General features: G+C 44.6%; 1 protein-coding gene across 6 annotated transcripts in view; it reads left to right on the forward strand.

Moving 5' to 3' along the window:
* The first annotated feature begins 10,164 nt into the window (after positions 1–10,164).
* The window catches only part of RALGAPB (Ral GTPase activating protein non-catalytic beta subunit), a 174,054-nt gene continuing 167,431 nt past the window's right edge, over positions 10,165–16,787 (forward strand). For all 6 annotated transcript variants that reach the window (XM_030212441.1, XM_030212442.1, XM_030212443.1 and 3 more), the window contains exons 1-3: positions 10,165–10,253; positions 11,120–11,337; positions 13,218–13,420. In XM_030212441.1, coding sequence (XP_030068301.1) covers positions 11,152–11,337; positions 13,218–13,420 — 389 coding nt within the window. In that variant the 5' untranslated portion in view covers positions 10,165–10,253; positions 11,120–11,151. The remainder of the gene's footprint in view (positions 10,254–11,119; positions 11,338–13,217; positions 13,421–16,787) is intronic.

Consider the following 16,787-nt stretch of genomic DNA (forward strand, 5'->3'; position numbering starts at 1 on the left):
AAGCGACAGAGCTTACAATCTAATTAGGACAAACAGGACAAGTAAAGGATAAGGGAATTAATAAGGCAGGAATGATAAAACGTGGGTACCGAACAAGTGAGTAAGGGTTAGGAGTTAAAAGCAGCATCAAAGACTTCCGGTGGAGCCGGGCAGCAAAATGGCTGCGCTGCCGTGAGCTCCGTCGCGCCACAATATGAGGCCCCGAATTTGACGGTCCAGACCCGCTCCATCGAAACATCAAAGTGCGGCGGAAGGCAAGGAGATAATTATCGCATGTGAGGCAGTGCCGCGAAGTCGATGGGAGCAACGAAGAACGTAAAAATTTAAAATCATCAGCGCCTCACATAGCACAAAATGGCGGCCTAGGCGGAAATTGTAAACCGCTCGGCGGCAACGGGCTGATCGGAGAGAGCAACTAAACGGACGAGGTCGGAGCAGAATGAGGAAGAATTGAGCCCAGGGTATACAATTGTACAGAAGAAAAATCAAGTCAGACGAGCGGTATAATTCATCCAGAGCCGGCAAGAACGGACATCTGAAGTGGTAATACATAAATGCTTACCGGACAGCTAATGTTTAAACCACATTAAGGCTTTGATTTTTCAAGTTAAAAGACTGCAATAGCGGCTGGTACTTTATAGAGCGTGGTTTCTCCGAATATTAGCATGTGAAAGAAAGGGGTGGGTAGCCGGCACCCAGACGGACGAGAAGTCCCCTTTTCTGACGCACGAGGTTTGCTGAGGCTTGGCTTATAGTCACAAGAGTAGATATCAAGAAAGCCATATATAAACACGGATTATACCCAAGATTTTCGTGGGCTGGGACTCTCTAGATACTTTGAGTAACATTTATAATTGCACTCACAGACGGGGCAAGAGGTGACGGAGGGCGTCCCCAGTTTTTGCATGGAGCAATACTTGAAGCCTCTGTCCTTGGGAACCACACGAAGAGGAACAAAGTTTGAAAAAGAAAAAGCATCTCCACCTAAACCCGGTCAAAAAATGGCGGACCAGAAGCAATCTGGGGCAGGAGAATTCACTGAAAAGCAACTCGCCCAGATTACTGCCGCGGTGAGCGCGGCCCTCAGCCCTAGATTTGATTTATTGGCCGGGCAGATGAAAAATATGGAGTCTTCAATGGCAGACACAGAGAAGAGAGTGGATGAGGTCGAAAATCGGATCTCCACAGTAGAGGACTCAGGATCACAGCATTTACAAGAAATAGCGCACTTGCAAGAGCAGTTAAAGCTGCAACAAGAGAAGTTAGAAGATATGGAAAATCGGGCACGAAGGTGTAATTTAAGACTTGTTGGACTACCAGAGAAAGTTGCGGAGAAGTCTCTAGGGCCCCTTCTTGAAACGTGGCTGAAAAAAGAACTGGCTTTGTCTGACAGCTACGGAGACCTATGCATAGAGAGGGCACACAGACTGGGACGCTGGCAGCAAGGTATGCAGAGGCCCAGAATTGTCATTATTAAAGTGCATAACTATTTGCACAAAGAAGAGATCATCCGAGGCTTCAGAATGAGACGAGATTCCCTTACATATGAAGGGTCCCAGATACGAATTTTTCAAGACTACTCGGCAGGAGTCCAAGAGCGAAGGAGACGATTTCATCCAATATGCGCTGCATTGGCTAGCAAAAATAAGAGATTTATGCTAATATATCCTGCCACTCTGAAGATACAGCATAAGAATCAGTGGCATTCTTTTCAGCAGGTTCAAGATGCGCAACAGTTTGTAGATGTTGAATTAAAAGAACCAGAACCCTGAGAATAAGGATGGACCTGAGGAACAAGAGCCATAGCAATGAACCTCTGCGTTCGGGGTTCAAGGACTGGTAATATATAAATGTATTGGTAATGGTTGAGATTTGCAGGCTCATGTTTGAAGCACTTGGTATCATATAGTTTGATGGAAACCAGTGGGGCCTGGATTCTCGGAGTGATTTGGGGATACACCTCTTAATGTTGTTATTCTGGTTAAAGTTGCACTGTTGGAAACATTGTGGGTTAGCATGTTAGATTGACTCATTGCTGCATAAGATTTAAGTATGATCCAGACACCAAACTTTACTGTACACAACAGAATAAATGTAAGAAAAGGGGAGAACTGGAATAAAACACGGGGGGGGGGGGGGGTATGGTCACGTTAGGGGCTTCATGATGGCAATAGAAGTCAATAAGGGTCAACACATGGCGGGAGGGCTAGGGGGAGGGAGGGGGAATAAGGGGAGACAACAGAAGGGATGTAATACACAGAGGCACCATAGAGAACAAATAGAGAAGGAACGAGACTGTTTATTAGTAAGGAAAACATTAGGTGATAGAGACACAAAAAGGAATCCACTTACTTTATATTTAATGAAGGCTGACGCAGAAGTTGAAATGATAATTTACTTAGCGAGGCAGCTGGGGAAGGGCTGGGACCCAGTAGCCGAAAGATATAAAATGAACAAGAGAAGATGCTTTATTGCTATCTGTACCACACTGTAAGTTAATATCATGGAATGTGGGGGGCATCACATCCCCATGTAAGAGGAAAAAGATTTTAAAACACTTAAAACATTTAAATGCTGATGTTGTGTGTATGCAGGAAACAAAGCTGTCCGATTTGGAACATGACAAACTCCAGCAAAGTTGGGTTGGGCAGGTGCTCTATGCCTCAGGGGAAGGGAGAAAAGGTGGGGTAGCGATATGTTTCCATAAACGTTTAGCCTATTCAGTTAAAAAAGAACTACAGGACCCTGCAGGACGATATCTCTTGGTCAAATTATGGTTACAGGGGAGGGAATTATATATATTAAATGTATATGCCCCTACACCACCGGAGAGGTCATTTTTCCCTAATCTGTTGAAGCAAATGACACCATATTATGGCAAAGAATTGATTGTAGTGGGAGATATGAATTGCTTGATGGACCCTAAGTTAGATTGTACAGGGGTAAGAGGACATGTGCAGGCAGGACACAAAGAAGGAAAAATATTGAAGGAATTCGGGTACTCTCTCTCTGTGATAGACGTTTGGAGGAACTTACACCCAGAAACCAGGGAGTACTCGCATAGATCGAGAGCTCACGGTACGTGGGGAAGGATAGACTATATATTCATGTCCGAGTCACTGTTCTCTCAGGTCACCAATTCTAAAATGGAGGAGATATTAATTTCTGACCATAGTCCCATTTGGGTTGAATTAAATGACCCCAGTAGATCGGTGATAGCTAAGCGCTGGAGATTCCCGAGTTATTTCGCTAATGATAAATCATTTCAAAAATTTTTAAAGGCCCGATGGGAGGAGTACGCTCATTTCAATAAAGCTCACCAATCCAATCCCCAACTGTTTTGGTGCACAGGAAAGGCCGTTTTGCGGGGAGATCTGATCGCATATGTTGCGGCTAGAAGGAAGAGGTCTGCGCGTAGTTTAATTAGTTTAAATCAACAGCTGGTGAGGGCAAGACGCCGATATTTGGCGCAGTCAACAGAAGTTAATAAAGACAGATACTTAGCAATACAAGCCTCCATCAACTCACTATTACATGAGAATTTACTTAGAAATCAGACCTTTCAGAAATATAAGTTCAACAGATTTGGTAATAGGGCAGGGGGACTCTTAGCAAGGATGGTTAAGGGGAGGGGCGGCAATCGGACGATTCCAGTAATTCGGGATAATAAGGGCCGTATCACTAACAAGTTAGAAGATATACAAAAAACCTTGCAAGAACACTTTATGCACTTATATAAAAGAGAGCAATTAGGGGGGAGACATGAAATAGGGGAGTTTCTGCAGAGGTCCGGAATGCCACAACTTGGAGAAGAAGAGATAGCCGTGCTAGACTCCCCGATACAGCTGAAAGAGCTGCAAACCGCGATTAAGGGCTTAAAGTCCTATTCGGCACCTGGGGTAGATGGATACTCGGGAGAGTTCTATAAAATTCTGCAACTCTCCTTGTTGGGGCCTCTATATGCATACCATCAGGCGGTTATCTCAGATGGGAAGTTCCCACTACATGAGAATACCGCGAGTATATCTTTATTATTAAAGCCTGGGAAAGCAGCAGAGGAGCCGGAGTCATACAGACCTATATCATTAATTAATGTAGACATTAAGTTGCTGGCAAAGATTCTGGCTGAGCGTCTTAAAATATACCTTCCCAAAATCATTGGGCCTGCGCAGGTGGGGTTCATACCAGAGAGACAGTCAGTATTGCATGTGAGGAAAGCATTATTGTCCATGGCCCATTGCAGATATCAGAAAATCCCTGGGTTAGTGGTCAGCTTAGATGCCGCTAAGGCATTCGATAGGGTTAGTTGGGACTTTCTGTTTGAATTACTAGAGTGGATGAAATTGCCCAATGGGATTCTGCGAGCAATACAGGCCCTTTACAATGATATGAACGCACAGGTTGTGATTAATGGTGGGACAACGACACGGTTCTCTGTAGAAAGAGGAACACGTCAGGGTTGTCCCCTCTCACCATTGTTATTTGATCTGACTTTAGAACCCCTGATCAGGATGTTAAATTCGGATAATGAGATTGGTGGAGTGCACTTGGGAGATCAAGAGGTGAAGGTCCTAGCTTACGCGGATGACATCCTTATGTTGCTTACTGATCCCCAGCGCTCATTACAAACTGCACTGGAGGTGATTCGGGAATATGGGAATTTATCAGGATTCTCCCTGAACTATGATAAATCGGGAGCAATGGCCCTTGACGAAACGGTTAAAGTAAAATGGCAGGGAGAGTTCCCTGTCACATGGGTAGGCCCTAAATTAAAGTATCTGGGGGTGCTGATCTCTAACAACTATGCCTCGTTATATAAGGACAATGTAAACCCCCTCATGGAAATGACTAAAAGCAAATTGACCATGTGGCAGGAGCTGCCGCTAACAATCTGGGGAAGAGTTGCGCTTTTTAATATGATGGTAGCTCCCAGGTGGCTCTACGTATTCCAGCAACTACCCCTCTTCCTAAAATCTAGGGACGACAAATTACTCATTAAAATAATACAGAGGTACTTGTGGCAAGGGAAAAAACCTAGATTAACATATGAACAACTTACAACACCACGGGACGCGGGAGGTATGGGTCTTTTGAATATTAAGTTCCTGACGGTTGCCTGTTCGATGAGACATATAAACGACTGGTACCGAGGGACTTCGGATTTTTCAGCAACATCTGTGGAGACCTCCAGGATCCCTGGGATGCATTTCAGTACATTACTGCATACCGGGATTGCTTTGCCTTCGGATGCTTTTAAAATACATCCGTTGCTGCGAGCGCTCAGGGAGACCTGGAGGTGGACTTGTAGAAGACGCCACTTTTCGGCCCGGATATCACCTTGGTTGTCGATCCGTAATAATCCGGCCTTTTTACCTGGGCAGGGGGGTGGAATATTTCACAAATGGGGAAAACAGGGAATGGTGTACCTAGCACATATTGTGACAGAGGAAGGGAAAATATATTCCTACCCTGAGCTCCAACAAAAGTATAAGATCTCGGGGAATAACCACTTTGCATATTATCAATTAAAACATTACCTGGCCTCTCTAGATTGGGAAGATTTAACGGAGGATGTGGTGGAAGTCTTAGCAGAAGATTTCACCCTAAGAGCTCAGCTTGCTGTTCCTCTAAGGTTCCATCATCAGCAGCTCAAAGATTCAACGGCTGAGCTAGATTACTTGAGGTTGGCACGAGGGTGGTCACGAGATTTAGACTGTACAATTTCCCCTGAGACCTGTAAAACGTACTTGAACTCCTTATACAGACAAAGGCTGTCAGTTCCGCAGAGAGAGAGGTTATACAAGTGGCTCCTTAGAACCCATATATCTCCGAGTAGAGCATTTAAGGCAGGATTTGCAGAGAATGGGAACTGTCCGAAATGTAATTCTGAAATGGCCACATTGGGACATATGTTCTGGGGTTGCAAACATGTTCAAAGATTCTGGCAACGGGTAGGGCAAGAGATAGATCGGATTTGGAACTGCACATTCATTAAAGATCCACAAATATTATTCAACAACTTTAGATACACAGCAATACCTCCGGAGGGGCTCAGGGCGTTCTTATGCATTGGAATGTACTATTGCATTAACACAATTTTGCAGTACTGGAGGGGGATGGAGGAGCCTCCCCTGCAGGTGTGGCGGGGTCAAATGCTTAAACAAATGCGAGTTGACCGGTGTGGAATACGAGAGATGGATAGTCTGCCGGGCCAGAGGTTCAGGGCGCAGTGGGAACCATTGTGGGAGACCCTAACACCCCGAGGGAGAAGTTATTTATTAAATTTCTGAAATTGCTATTATACTAGGCTATACACATGATTTTGGGGAGGAACAGTTTGACTAGGTGATTAATATGACACCCTACTTAAGGAGGTGGAAGACAAATATTTCACCAATTAAACAAGTCACTAGATTGATAACGAGGGATTTTGAAAGACATGTGTGACTGAGAGACAGCCACATCCATTAAGTGATAAGGGGGCATAATTGGATGCACGCACACTAGTTTGAGAGACATAACGGCCTTAGGTTGTGTCGCTTAAATCTGTTCCTTTTTGATATAAGTTGGATGAATAAGAAAGGTGTCAGACTCTGTGTAAAGTAAAGGGAAGGGGCTGGGATGGACGAAGAGGTAGGGAAGGGGGACTTTACAAACACTAGTTTTACCCTTGAGAAAGGGAAATAGGAGGGATTCCAACGAATCTATAAGAACACAAGATTCGGTTGGGAGATACAAGGGAAGGCGGGGAGGGGATAAGGGAGGAAATGTTAAACAAAAAAGTTGATGATGAATGCTGTTATGTTATTATACGAATGGAAGTCTTGGGGGTGACACTGTGTGCACTCCGGACTATTGCTGTGACATTATATGTTTATCATCAATAAAAATGTTGAACACTAAAAGCAGCATCAAAAAGGTGAGCTTGTATCCTACATTTGAAGACAACCAGAGATGGAGCTTGACCTACTGGCTCAGGAAGTTTGTTCAAGGCATTTGGTGCAGAAAAATAAAAGGAATGGACTCTGGAGTTGGCAGTGAAGGGTACATTTAAGAGAGATTTACCCAACAAACAGAGTTTCCGGGGAGGAGTGTAGGGAGAGATAAGAATGGATAGGTACTGAGGAGCTGCAGAGTGAAGGCACTTATAAGTCAATAAGAGTTTGAACTGTATGCGGATAGGGAGCCAACGAAGTGACTTGAGGAGAGGGCTAATATGAGCATAGCGACACTGGCAGAATATAAGTCGTGCAGCAGAATTTTGAACATATTGAAGGGGAGAGAGATGGCTAAGTGGGAGACCTGTCAGAAGCAAATTGCTATAATCTAAGCAAGAGGTGATACGTTTTTCTCCGTTCCTCCAGGGTATACATGTTTAGGTCAGCAAGTCTCTCCTCGTACGGTTTGAAACGCAAATCCCATACTACTTTTGTAGCTGTCCTTTGCACCACCTCGTCTTTTTACATCCTTGACCAGATATGGCCTCCAGAACTGAACAAAGTACTCCAAGTTGGGCCTCACCCATAGGTGTTGGCAAGTGCTTCCACATTAATAGGAAAATTAGTGTGTGTCCATTAATAGAAGAAATGGAAAATGTGGTCATTTTACAGCCACACTAGAAGTGGCCTCAGCGCATGAGAAACCCACATGCTAATCATAGCACAGGCCACTTTTTCGCTCAGCTTAGTAAAAGGGCCCCTTATAAAAGGCTATTGTTTAAATAGAAACCTTGTTTTGGTGCAAAGAGGGGTCCATTTACTAATCTAAGCACTAGAATCAGTGTTTTTGATGCGCACTGAGGCCCACTTTTACCGCAGGGGGTGACATTAATGAAGCATTCGCTGCACGACCATTTCGGAGGGCAGCGCTTACCAGCACCCATTGAGGTGGCGGTAAAGGATGCTGCGCTAACCCAGCAGTAACCTGGCAGCACGTGGCACTGCCCGATTACCACTGGGTAAGCACCGGCGTAACAAAAATAGAAGATATTTTGTAGCGCTGGAAGTGGCACACAGCAAGCCTGTTGCCGTGTACTGGCCCTTTAGTAAAAGGCCCCAGAATGCTCTAGTTACCTTAAAGAGCAGACATGGCATTTTTGAGCCTTCTGCCACTTCGCTCTGAAGGGAAGATGTTGAATATTATACAAGTGTTTTCCTGAATTTGGATTTTATGATAGCAATATAGGCACGTTTCTGCAAATACTACTACTACTACTATTTATCATTTCTACAGCGCTACAAGGCATACGCAATGCTGTACACCAAACACAAAAAGACAGTCCCTGCTCAAAGAGCTTACAATCTAGATAAGGCATATATAGATAGAGATGCATCGGTATGTTTTCTAAGAGCAGGTCACTTGATTTTTGTATGCGTATTTGCACTAACGGGGCTTTACTTTTGGTTTCTTCCTGCTGATTCCATCGGTGAGTTTATTGAAATATAATAGTATTTCTATCAAGTGGATTTTTTTTTACCGACAGCATCATGTACGAGTTATTTTTTATGCAATTTAATGTTGATGTAGATCTTTTTTTTTTTTTTGCTATGATGGCTTGCACGTTTTTTAACTTCACGTGTGCGAACTGTAATACACGCACACACCTATTTTATTATAAAACTAGTAAGAAAGGCCTGTTTCTGAAACAAATGAAACGGGTGCTAGCAAGGTTTTCCTGCTCTCACCTCTCATGTCGCTGCGCGCCTCCGGGGTTCTACTGCAGGGGCAGTGACGTGAGAGGAGTAGAGGATGCAGAGTTGACAGGCGATGGCTGCCTGCGGTGCCCCGCTTCCTTTTTAACACAGCTGACGTCAGACGTAGGGAGGGGGAGTGGCGGCGATCTGTGGTGGAGGGTTGAGTAGTGGTTGCGGCGACGTTGGGGGGGGGTGGAGGGTGGTAGTGGTGGCAAGGTGGGGGGGGGGATGTAGGGCTGAGCGATGCGATTCGCTGAGTGTCATAGCCCCGCCCTTGACATCATAACGTTGTGACGCGAGGGCGGGGCAGACACTCATGGGGAAAAATTCCGATATGTGCCACCTCGGAAGTTGCAGCTTCATTAGAACGTTGGGGTTGTGAATTATGTGCGGAAGGGGCGTGGCTGAGGGCGGGTCTATGAGAGTGACAGTGAATGGTGCTGACAGCCTAGCCTACCAACAGTGCAGGGCTTCAGACTGAGCTTCAGAATGTTTGAGGTGAGAATTATTTATATAGATAAAAATACACAGGTATACAAAAACTCTACCAAAATACATAGGAACACCTACAGACCTCTTAAAAGTACACATGCATATACACCCGCAGAGCCATGATTTGCACACGTACAACATGCCTGATGAAAAGGGAAAATCCTTTTTGAAAGCTACAGCCGCCCATAGAAAAATGTTGCATTGACAGATTCCAGGGCAATAAGTGGCAGCGGCGCGGGTTGCCAGGTGGAAAATTTTTTTCTAGCCCAATCCAGCCCAAAAACCAGCCCAAAACCCGCCCAAACACAAACCCCGCCCCTGACACCCCCACCCCCGCCGTCACCGGCCCCGCCGTCACCGGCCCCGCCCCCGTCATCACCGGCCCCCGCCTCCTACGTCATCGGCCCCGCCTCCCACGTCATCGGCCCCGCCTCTCACGTCATCAGCCCGCCCAAAACGTCACTAACCCCGCCCAAAAAACGTCACTAACCCCGCCCCCCGCGGCCGAAAAAGGCAAAAAGCCGCCCAAAAAACCGCACAGAAACCCAAAAAGCCGCCCAAAAAACCGCAACCCGCCGCGGGCAAAAATTTCCCGCGGCGGGTCGCGGAAAACCGCCCAATTGGGCGGTAAAACCGCCCACCTGGCAACACGTGCACGTGCCTAAAGTACAGCGCAGGAGGCGCGTCGCAGGCTCGCGACATCCTTTACTGGCCAGTGGCCACGCGCAACGCCAGTCTTAAACTGGGGCTGTGGTGGGGACCGTGGGGGGGGTGGGGGGGGGGCGGGAGCCTTCGCGCCCTTTTCCTCCAGGCATTTATTTTCCCTCCCATTCAGTTCTCCCCGTGTGACACGCCCACCACCCTTTGCCGTTTGTCCCCGCCCCCTCCTTCTGACGTAACTTCCTCCTCCTTGGGCGCTGGTGCTGCTGCTGCAGCCGCCGCACTGTCTGATGCCACTTCCTGTTTCCGGCAGGGCGGGACCAGGCCGAGGCACAGGAAAGAGAAGAGAAGACGTCGCCTCTCGGAGGCGGTGGCGGGACCGGTCCCGGGCAGTAACTTGAAGGAGAGGTCGGTGTGACAGAATGTGGGGAGGGGTCGCAGGAGCCAACTTTTCCAGACCTATTGGGGGTTGTGAAGCAGCCACTGAGCGGAGGGGGGAGGGGGCTCCTGTGTGTGTCAGTGGCTGAACGAGTGGTTGACTTGCAGAAGGGGAGGGGGAGGGGGAGGGGGAGAGAACGTTCCTGCAATCTGACCTTCCTGTTTGTTGTGGTTCGCTGTCAGGTGTTTTGCAAACAAAAAGTAAATAAAGGCTTTAGTTTTACTTTAAACTTCATACAAACATTACAGAAATTATAGCATCTGAGGATTCATATAGAAGATCTTTTTCACCCCTTAGTTTATTTATTGCATTTGTATCCCACATTTTCCCAACTCTTTGCAGGCTCAATGTGGCTTACAATACATCATGAGTAGTGGAAATATATTAGAAAATAGACATTTGGTATTACAGAAGAATCTTTGGTAACATGATAATGATAAGACATGATAGTAGTATTACAAGCAGATATTCTAAGACAGTTCTGAATATGTGTGGAGGAGTTATGTATATTCACATAGGTTGATCTTTGAGGTAAGCCTTGTTAAAGAGATGGGTCTTCAGTAGTTTGCGGAAGTTCGTTAGTTCGTAGATCATTTTTAAGTTGCAGCCTTACTGTAATATTTTAATACAACACAAGGCGTTTATTGTTTTGGCAATTGGGCAAAGGGTATCAAAAATAAATGTTAGGGACATGCTAATTTAGTTTGGTTCAAAATTACAGTTGCCTAATGACTTTTGCTGTTGATGCCTCCCCATACAGAATTTCATTTGCTCTGAGGAAGGGAGAACATGCTTTTATCTCATGCTTCTAGCACCCACTTCTGTTTCGTTTCAGTCATCGGCTGTGGTTGGTGAGCAAACAACACCATGTACTCAGAGTGGAGGTCACTGCATCTTATGCTTCAAAATGAGCAGGGTCATACAAGTGTCCTACACAGTTACCCTGAGAGTGTGGGACGAGATGTGGCAAATGCTGTAGTGCGTCCACTTGGGCAAGCCTTAAATACTCCATCTGCAGCAGGAAATGAAAGCATATTAAAATCTGATAAAGAGGTAAGTAATTGTACAGATGAAGAGTTTGGTTGGAACATTGTTGGATTACTGTACCATCTCCTAAGCACTTTGGTTAGAAAGTTACATTGCATGCATGTTGTTGTTAATAATATTCATAATAACCTGTGAGTAGTGAAATATGCCAAACTGATTGCACCAGAAAGTGAAATCTGGCCTTCTGCAGACTGCATGTGGTACAGGAAGCAGTAGTAAATTATTAAAAAAATATTTTTCCCACCAATTTACCCCCTGTTTATTAAGCTGCAGAGCAAAGCTGACACAACCTATTCAAAGTGAATGGGCTGTGTCGGCATTAGCATGCAGAAGCTGCTAGCACAGTTTAGTAAACGAGGGGGGGGGTGTTAGTATTTTAAAAATAAAAGTGCACCTAGGAAGGATCACTTTGTGATGACAAAATCAAGTTTCGTGACTCCAATTTTTGACTACATCAGTTTTTACTACATTAATATTAGAATGTGTAAAGGGGACATCAGAATAAATATACTAGGGTCATCGGACCTCTTGTAGCCATAGCTATTGCAAGTCCAGACCTCAATTTCTTAATCACTTGTACCCCCACTAATAAAGCGATACCCAACCACAAAATGTGCAAACATTCATTAATTCTTCAAATTTAGTTCATTCAGTGTTCAGATTATAATTTAAGAAAAAAGGAGCACTCACCCGACTCCCACCATCCTCATACATTACTAACGACCTGAGCAAACCATTCACTGTGAGGCCGGTGGTGGGCATCTGTTGATTTTAATAGCTCAGCACTAAGTTTTAAGCAAGATAAGTGGTTATAAGATGCTGTGACCCCTGTACATTTATTCTGATGTCCCCTTTATAGATTATAATATTTATGTAGTAAAAATTGATGTAGTCAAAAATTGGTGTTTAAAATTTGAGTTTCGAAGCTTGATTTTGTTTTCACAAACTGATCCACTATTTCTGGGGTAAGCAGTATAAAATGTTTTGTACTTTTTTGGGATCTTGCCAGGTATTTGTGACCTGGATTGGCCACTGTTGGAAAAGGATGCTGGGCTTGATGGGCCTTTGGTCTTTCCCAGTATGGCAATATTTATTTATTTATTGCATTTGTATCCCACATTTTCCCACCTATTTGCGGGCTCAGTGTGGCTTACAATAAGACACGAATAATAGAAATACATTTGTTACAACTAGGTTATGGATTACATTGAACAGAGTTGTGCAAGACATTCGAATATCATTGGGAATATAACAATGGGACATCAACATAGAAACATTAGAAGGAGACAATGGGAAAGAGGGCATTGTTAGACACCAAGACATATGGTGTACATAGTTCCGTGAATAAATGTATGATTGACTGGATAACGGGATGAGGGATCAGAAGTGGATGTGTATTGCAGTGAGTGTGGTCTCTATGTGTTTTGGCTCTTTCCGTAAGTTTGTTCAAACAGGTGAGTCTTCAGTAGTTTACGGAAGGAGGCTTGTTCGTTAATCATTCTTATGCACTTATCCTATCTACCTACATGTTTGTTTTTGCCATAGGAAGCACTAGTACAGACTTTCCAAAAATGCCAGTCCGAGTGTTGCTTTGAAAAGGGTAATGCTCACTCTCTGTGCTATAGTATAGGTTCCTCTCCCCTGTTCTGTTCCTATTCAGTCTCTGGGTTATGTTCTGATATATTCTTTAGGCTGCAGAATGGACCTCGTATGGTCATGGTTTTCCATGATTACTGGCTGGAATTCACAGTACTGACCTGAAGGTGAAAAGCTCGGAGGAGTTAAAAAAAATACCTGGATCATTCAGAAAGAAACAACCCTCTTGGACAAATATTGGAAGATGTATGACTTGTTTTTCAGTGTGTAACTTAATTCTGCTTTTTTAGGTGAAATGGACAATGGAAGTGATTTGTTATGGATTAACACTCCCATTGGATGGAGAGACTGTAAAATACTGTGTGGATGTGTACACAGACTGGATAATGGCTCTTGTGTCTCCTAAAGACTCCATTCCACAGCCAGTGATTAAAGAACCAAACCTTTATGTACAGATCATTCTCAAGCACCTTCAGAATCTCTTTGCACCAAGGTGAGTTGTGGTTCCTGGAAAACAATAGTGATTATCACTATCACACCTGTTTTGAATTTCACCTTTTAAGAGTAGTTGAAAGTACTTTAGTTTTATCAGTGTTTTCCAAAGAATAACTGATAAAATTGATATGGTATGGTTTGTGACACTGTTAGGATTTCTTTGAGAAATAGAAATATTTGAGGGCTGTATGTAGTAGTGCATTTTTTTTTTTTTTATGTTGAATTTACTTCACACCTTTTCAGAAGTAGTTCTAGGTGAGTTACATTCAGGTGAGCTAGGTATTTCCCTGTCCTAGGAAGGTTTAAAGTGTTTGTACCTGAAGCAATGGGAAGTTAAGGCCCAGATGATCAAAAGCCCTGCGCTGTTCCAAACAGCACCCTAAAAATAGCGCCGGGAAAGCGCAGGCCTTTCTGCATCGATGATCAAAGATAATGCATGCAAATCTAAGCAGCGCTATTATCTTTGATCATCATGTTTAAAGTGCGGGAGAATTGTGCCGAGCAATCCTCCCACACTTGTTTGACAGGTCAAACAGCCTGCCGAGGCCCGAATCCCCATAACTTGTGGTGGCCGCCTCCGGCCAAACGCTATCCCACCCTCCTTCCCACTCAGCGACAGGGGGGGGCTGGAGGTTCGGTGGGTCTCCTCCTCCCCCCCCCCAACTCCTCCCCCCCCCCCCCAATTGTTCTGAATCCATGGTTCCCCCCAGCGTTCTGATTCCCTGGTGGTCCGTGGTCACCCACCCTCCCTGCTGGCCCCCCCTACCTTTTGTTAGAGGAGGGACGCAGCCTGCCTGCCTCCCTCTTTCTGTCGACGCCGCTGCAAAATGGCGGCGCCCAGCCCTGCCCATTGCATTCTGGGATGCGGTGGGCGGGGCTACAGACCATGTAAGGGAGCCCTTACATGGTCTGTAGCCCCGCCCAGCTCATCCCAGCCATTTTGCAGCGGCGTCGACAGAAAGAGGAGGGAGGCAGGCAGGACCATGGATTCAGAACGCTTGGGGGGGGGGGGGAGGAGTTGGGGTGGGCTGGAGACCCACCGAACCTCCAGCCCCCCCCCCCCCCCCGGTCGTTGAGTGGGCAGGAGGGTGGGATAGCGTTTGGCCGGAGTTGTAAGGTAGTTTGGAAGCTAAAGTGAATCGGGCCCTTTTTTTTTTATTTCAGTAGATATTTTCGGGTTACTTATCCAGTCTCTAGTCTTGGCCCAGTTTGATTATTGTAATTCTATCTATACTGGTTGCAAAGAGTGTGTATATAAGGAAGCTTCTCACTGCCCAGAATACTGCAACCAGGTTAGACCTGCATGTGCCATGCTTTTGGGGGGGGGGGGGGGGGGGGCGGGGCTCCACTGCTGATTCAATTGCATTGGTTTCCTATTAAGGCTAGGGTTGTTTTTAAGCTCTGTGCTCTCATATTTCAGACTTTATATGGCACTGTCCTTGATTATATGTTGCCCCTTGTCACTTTGCCTTCTCGCAATGCTACCTATAGTGCAAGAAACTACCTGCGTCTTCATTTTCCTACCTGTAAGAAAGTAGTCTATAAGTCAATTTAATCTGCTACTTTTTCTTACTAAGGAACTAAGTGATAGAATTTCTTGCCGAAATACATTAGATCCCAAAATGATTACTTAGTTTTCCGCAAGTTTTTGAAATCTTTTTTTAAAAAAAACAAATTTCTGTTAATTTATGTCAATTCCTGTTTTTTTCTCCCCCTCCCCCCTTTGCATATGTATTTACAATTCTTTCCTTTGATATGTGTGGGATTGGTTTTTTATTTCATATTTTGTACTGTCTTGTAGCTTGTTAGCCACATTGAACTTGAATTTGTGCTGGAAAATGTGGGGTATAAATGTCATAAGTAAAGTAGGTGACTTAAGTTGGGTTATTTTAGCAGAAGTCATTCTGTTTTAGCACAAGGTCCCATTCTATGCAATGAGACCCTTTGCTCAAATAGTACGATTTCTACTTAACGGTAGCCCATGTTGTTAACGCTCCTCCTTAGTCATTATTTTAGGTGCAGCATGTATAAGTCTAAGAGTAGCATCACTTTTTGCTTCAGATAAATGAAATCTGTCTTATTTTGTAAAAGTGTTATCTTTTGTTGCATTATAGCTTTTATTTATTAGAATTTATTAGTTACTACTCTCTACTGTTGTAACAATTTACAAATGTTATATATTGCTTAGGCGAGATTGGGAGGCGGGGCTAGTGTTTGGGTGGTGGGGCTAGTTCTGGGCAAGACTTCTACGGTCTGTGTCCTGAAAATGGGGCTAGTTCTGGGCAAGACTTCTACGGTCTGTGTCCTGAAAATGGCAGATACAAATCAAGGTAAGGTATACACAAGAAGTAGCACATATGAGTTTATCTTGTTGGGCAGACTAGATGGATCATGCTGGTCTTTTTCTGCCGTCATCTACTATGTTACTATGTAATTACAACCAGAAAATGTCATTCCAAGCATGATATAGTTCATAGATGCCTTTTCTTAGAATACCTAAAGCACCAATACTGACAGTTCCCCAATGGCTGAATGAGAGAGAGAGCATTAGTAACTTACCCAAATTCATCTCTGGCGTTCACTGTTCACACTGAGACCACAGCTCCCTCCTTAAGAAGGAATGTTGGATAAAAGTTGAAAGGCTTTCATTTTCTTTTTCTTAAGACGTCTGAACCCGCGTTTTATCTAGTCTGTGTTTCATGTAGATGACTGTCCAAGCTCTAAGAAAATGCATGTTTTAGCATGCGTTGCTGCTTCATCACATGTACTGTTACTATTGTGTTTATCTACTTAAAATTGTGATTAAAAAAAACCTTGCTGAAATACAAGAATTGGCAAAAATGGTTACAAGTAAAAACATAAATAAAAAATCAACTGTTAACTCTATACAGATACAAATAAGAGCAGTTTCTGATCTGTGGAGTTTACAATCCAGCTGAGATGTACAAAGAAGACAGTTAAATATTAACCATTGAGATGTAGGTACATCATTGCCCTAAAACTAATGGGCTTCATGCAAAAGATGAAAAAAATCCATTTAATTGTAGGACTTGCAAGGCATAACAGAAGTAAGTAGCTGGTAACTTTAGGATATATTTTATATCTTGAGACAATGCTGGGCCCAGGGCAAACAATCTTCAGGGCCCCACCGCCAACCCCTCCCGCAGCAATGAACGAGAGAGAGTGCTGTGCCAGCTACAGGTCCTTCTTCCTGCCGCGTCCCGCCTCCTGTGAAGTAACTTAGAGGCAAATTTTCAAAGCACTTAGCCCGCAGAGTGTCTTTGATTGCTGGGGCCAGGCCCAGGGAATCTTCCCCCCCCCCCCCCCCCACCTTGGCAGCCCTGCTCTGGCGCCAGGCCCAGAGA

This window comes from Microcaecilia unicolor, chromosome 8 (genome assembly GCF_901765095.1).
Source record: "Microcaecilia unicolor chromosome 8, aMicUni1.1, whole genome shotgun sequence".
NCBI lineage: Eukaryota > Metazoa > Chordata > Amphibia > Gymnophiona > Siphonopidae > Microcaecilia > Microcaecilia unicolor.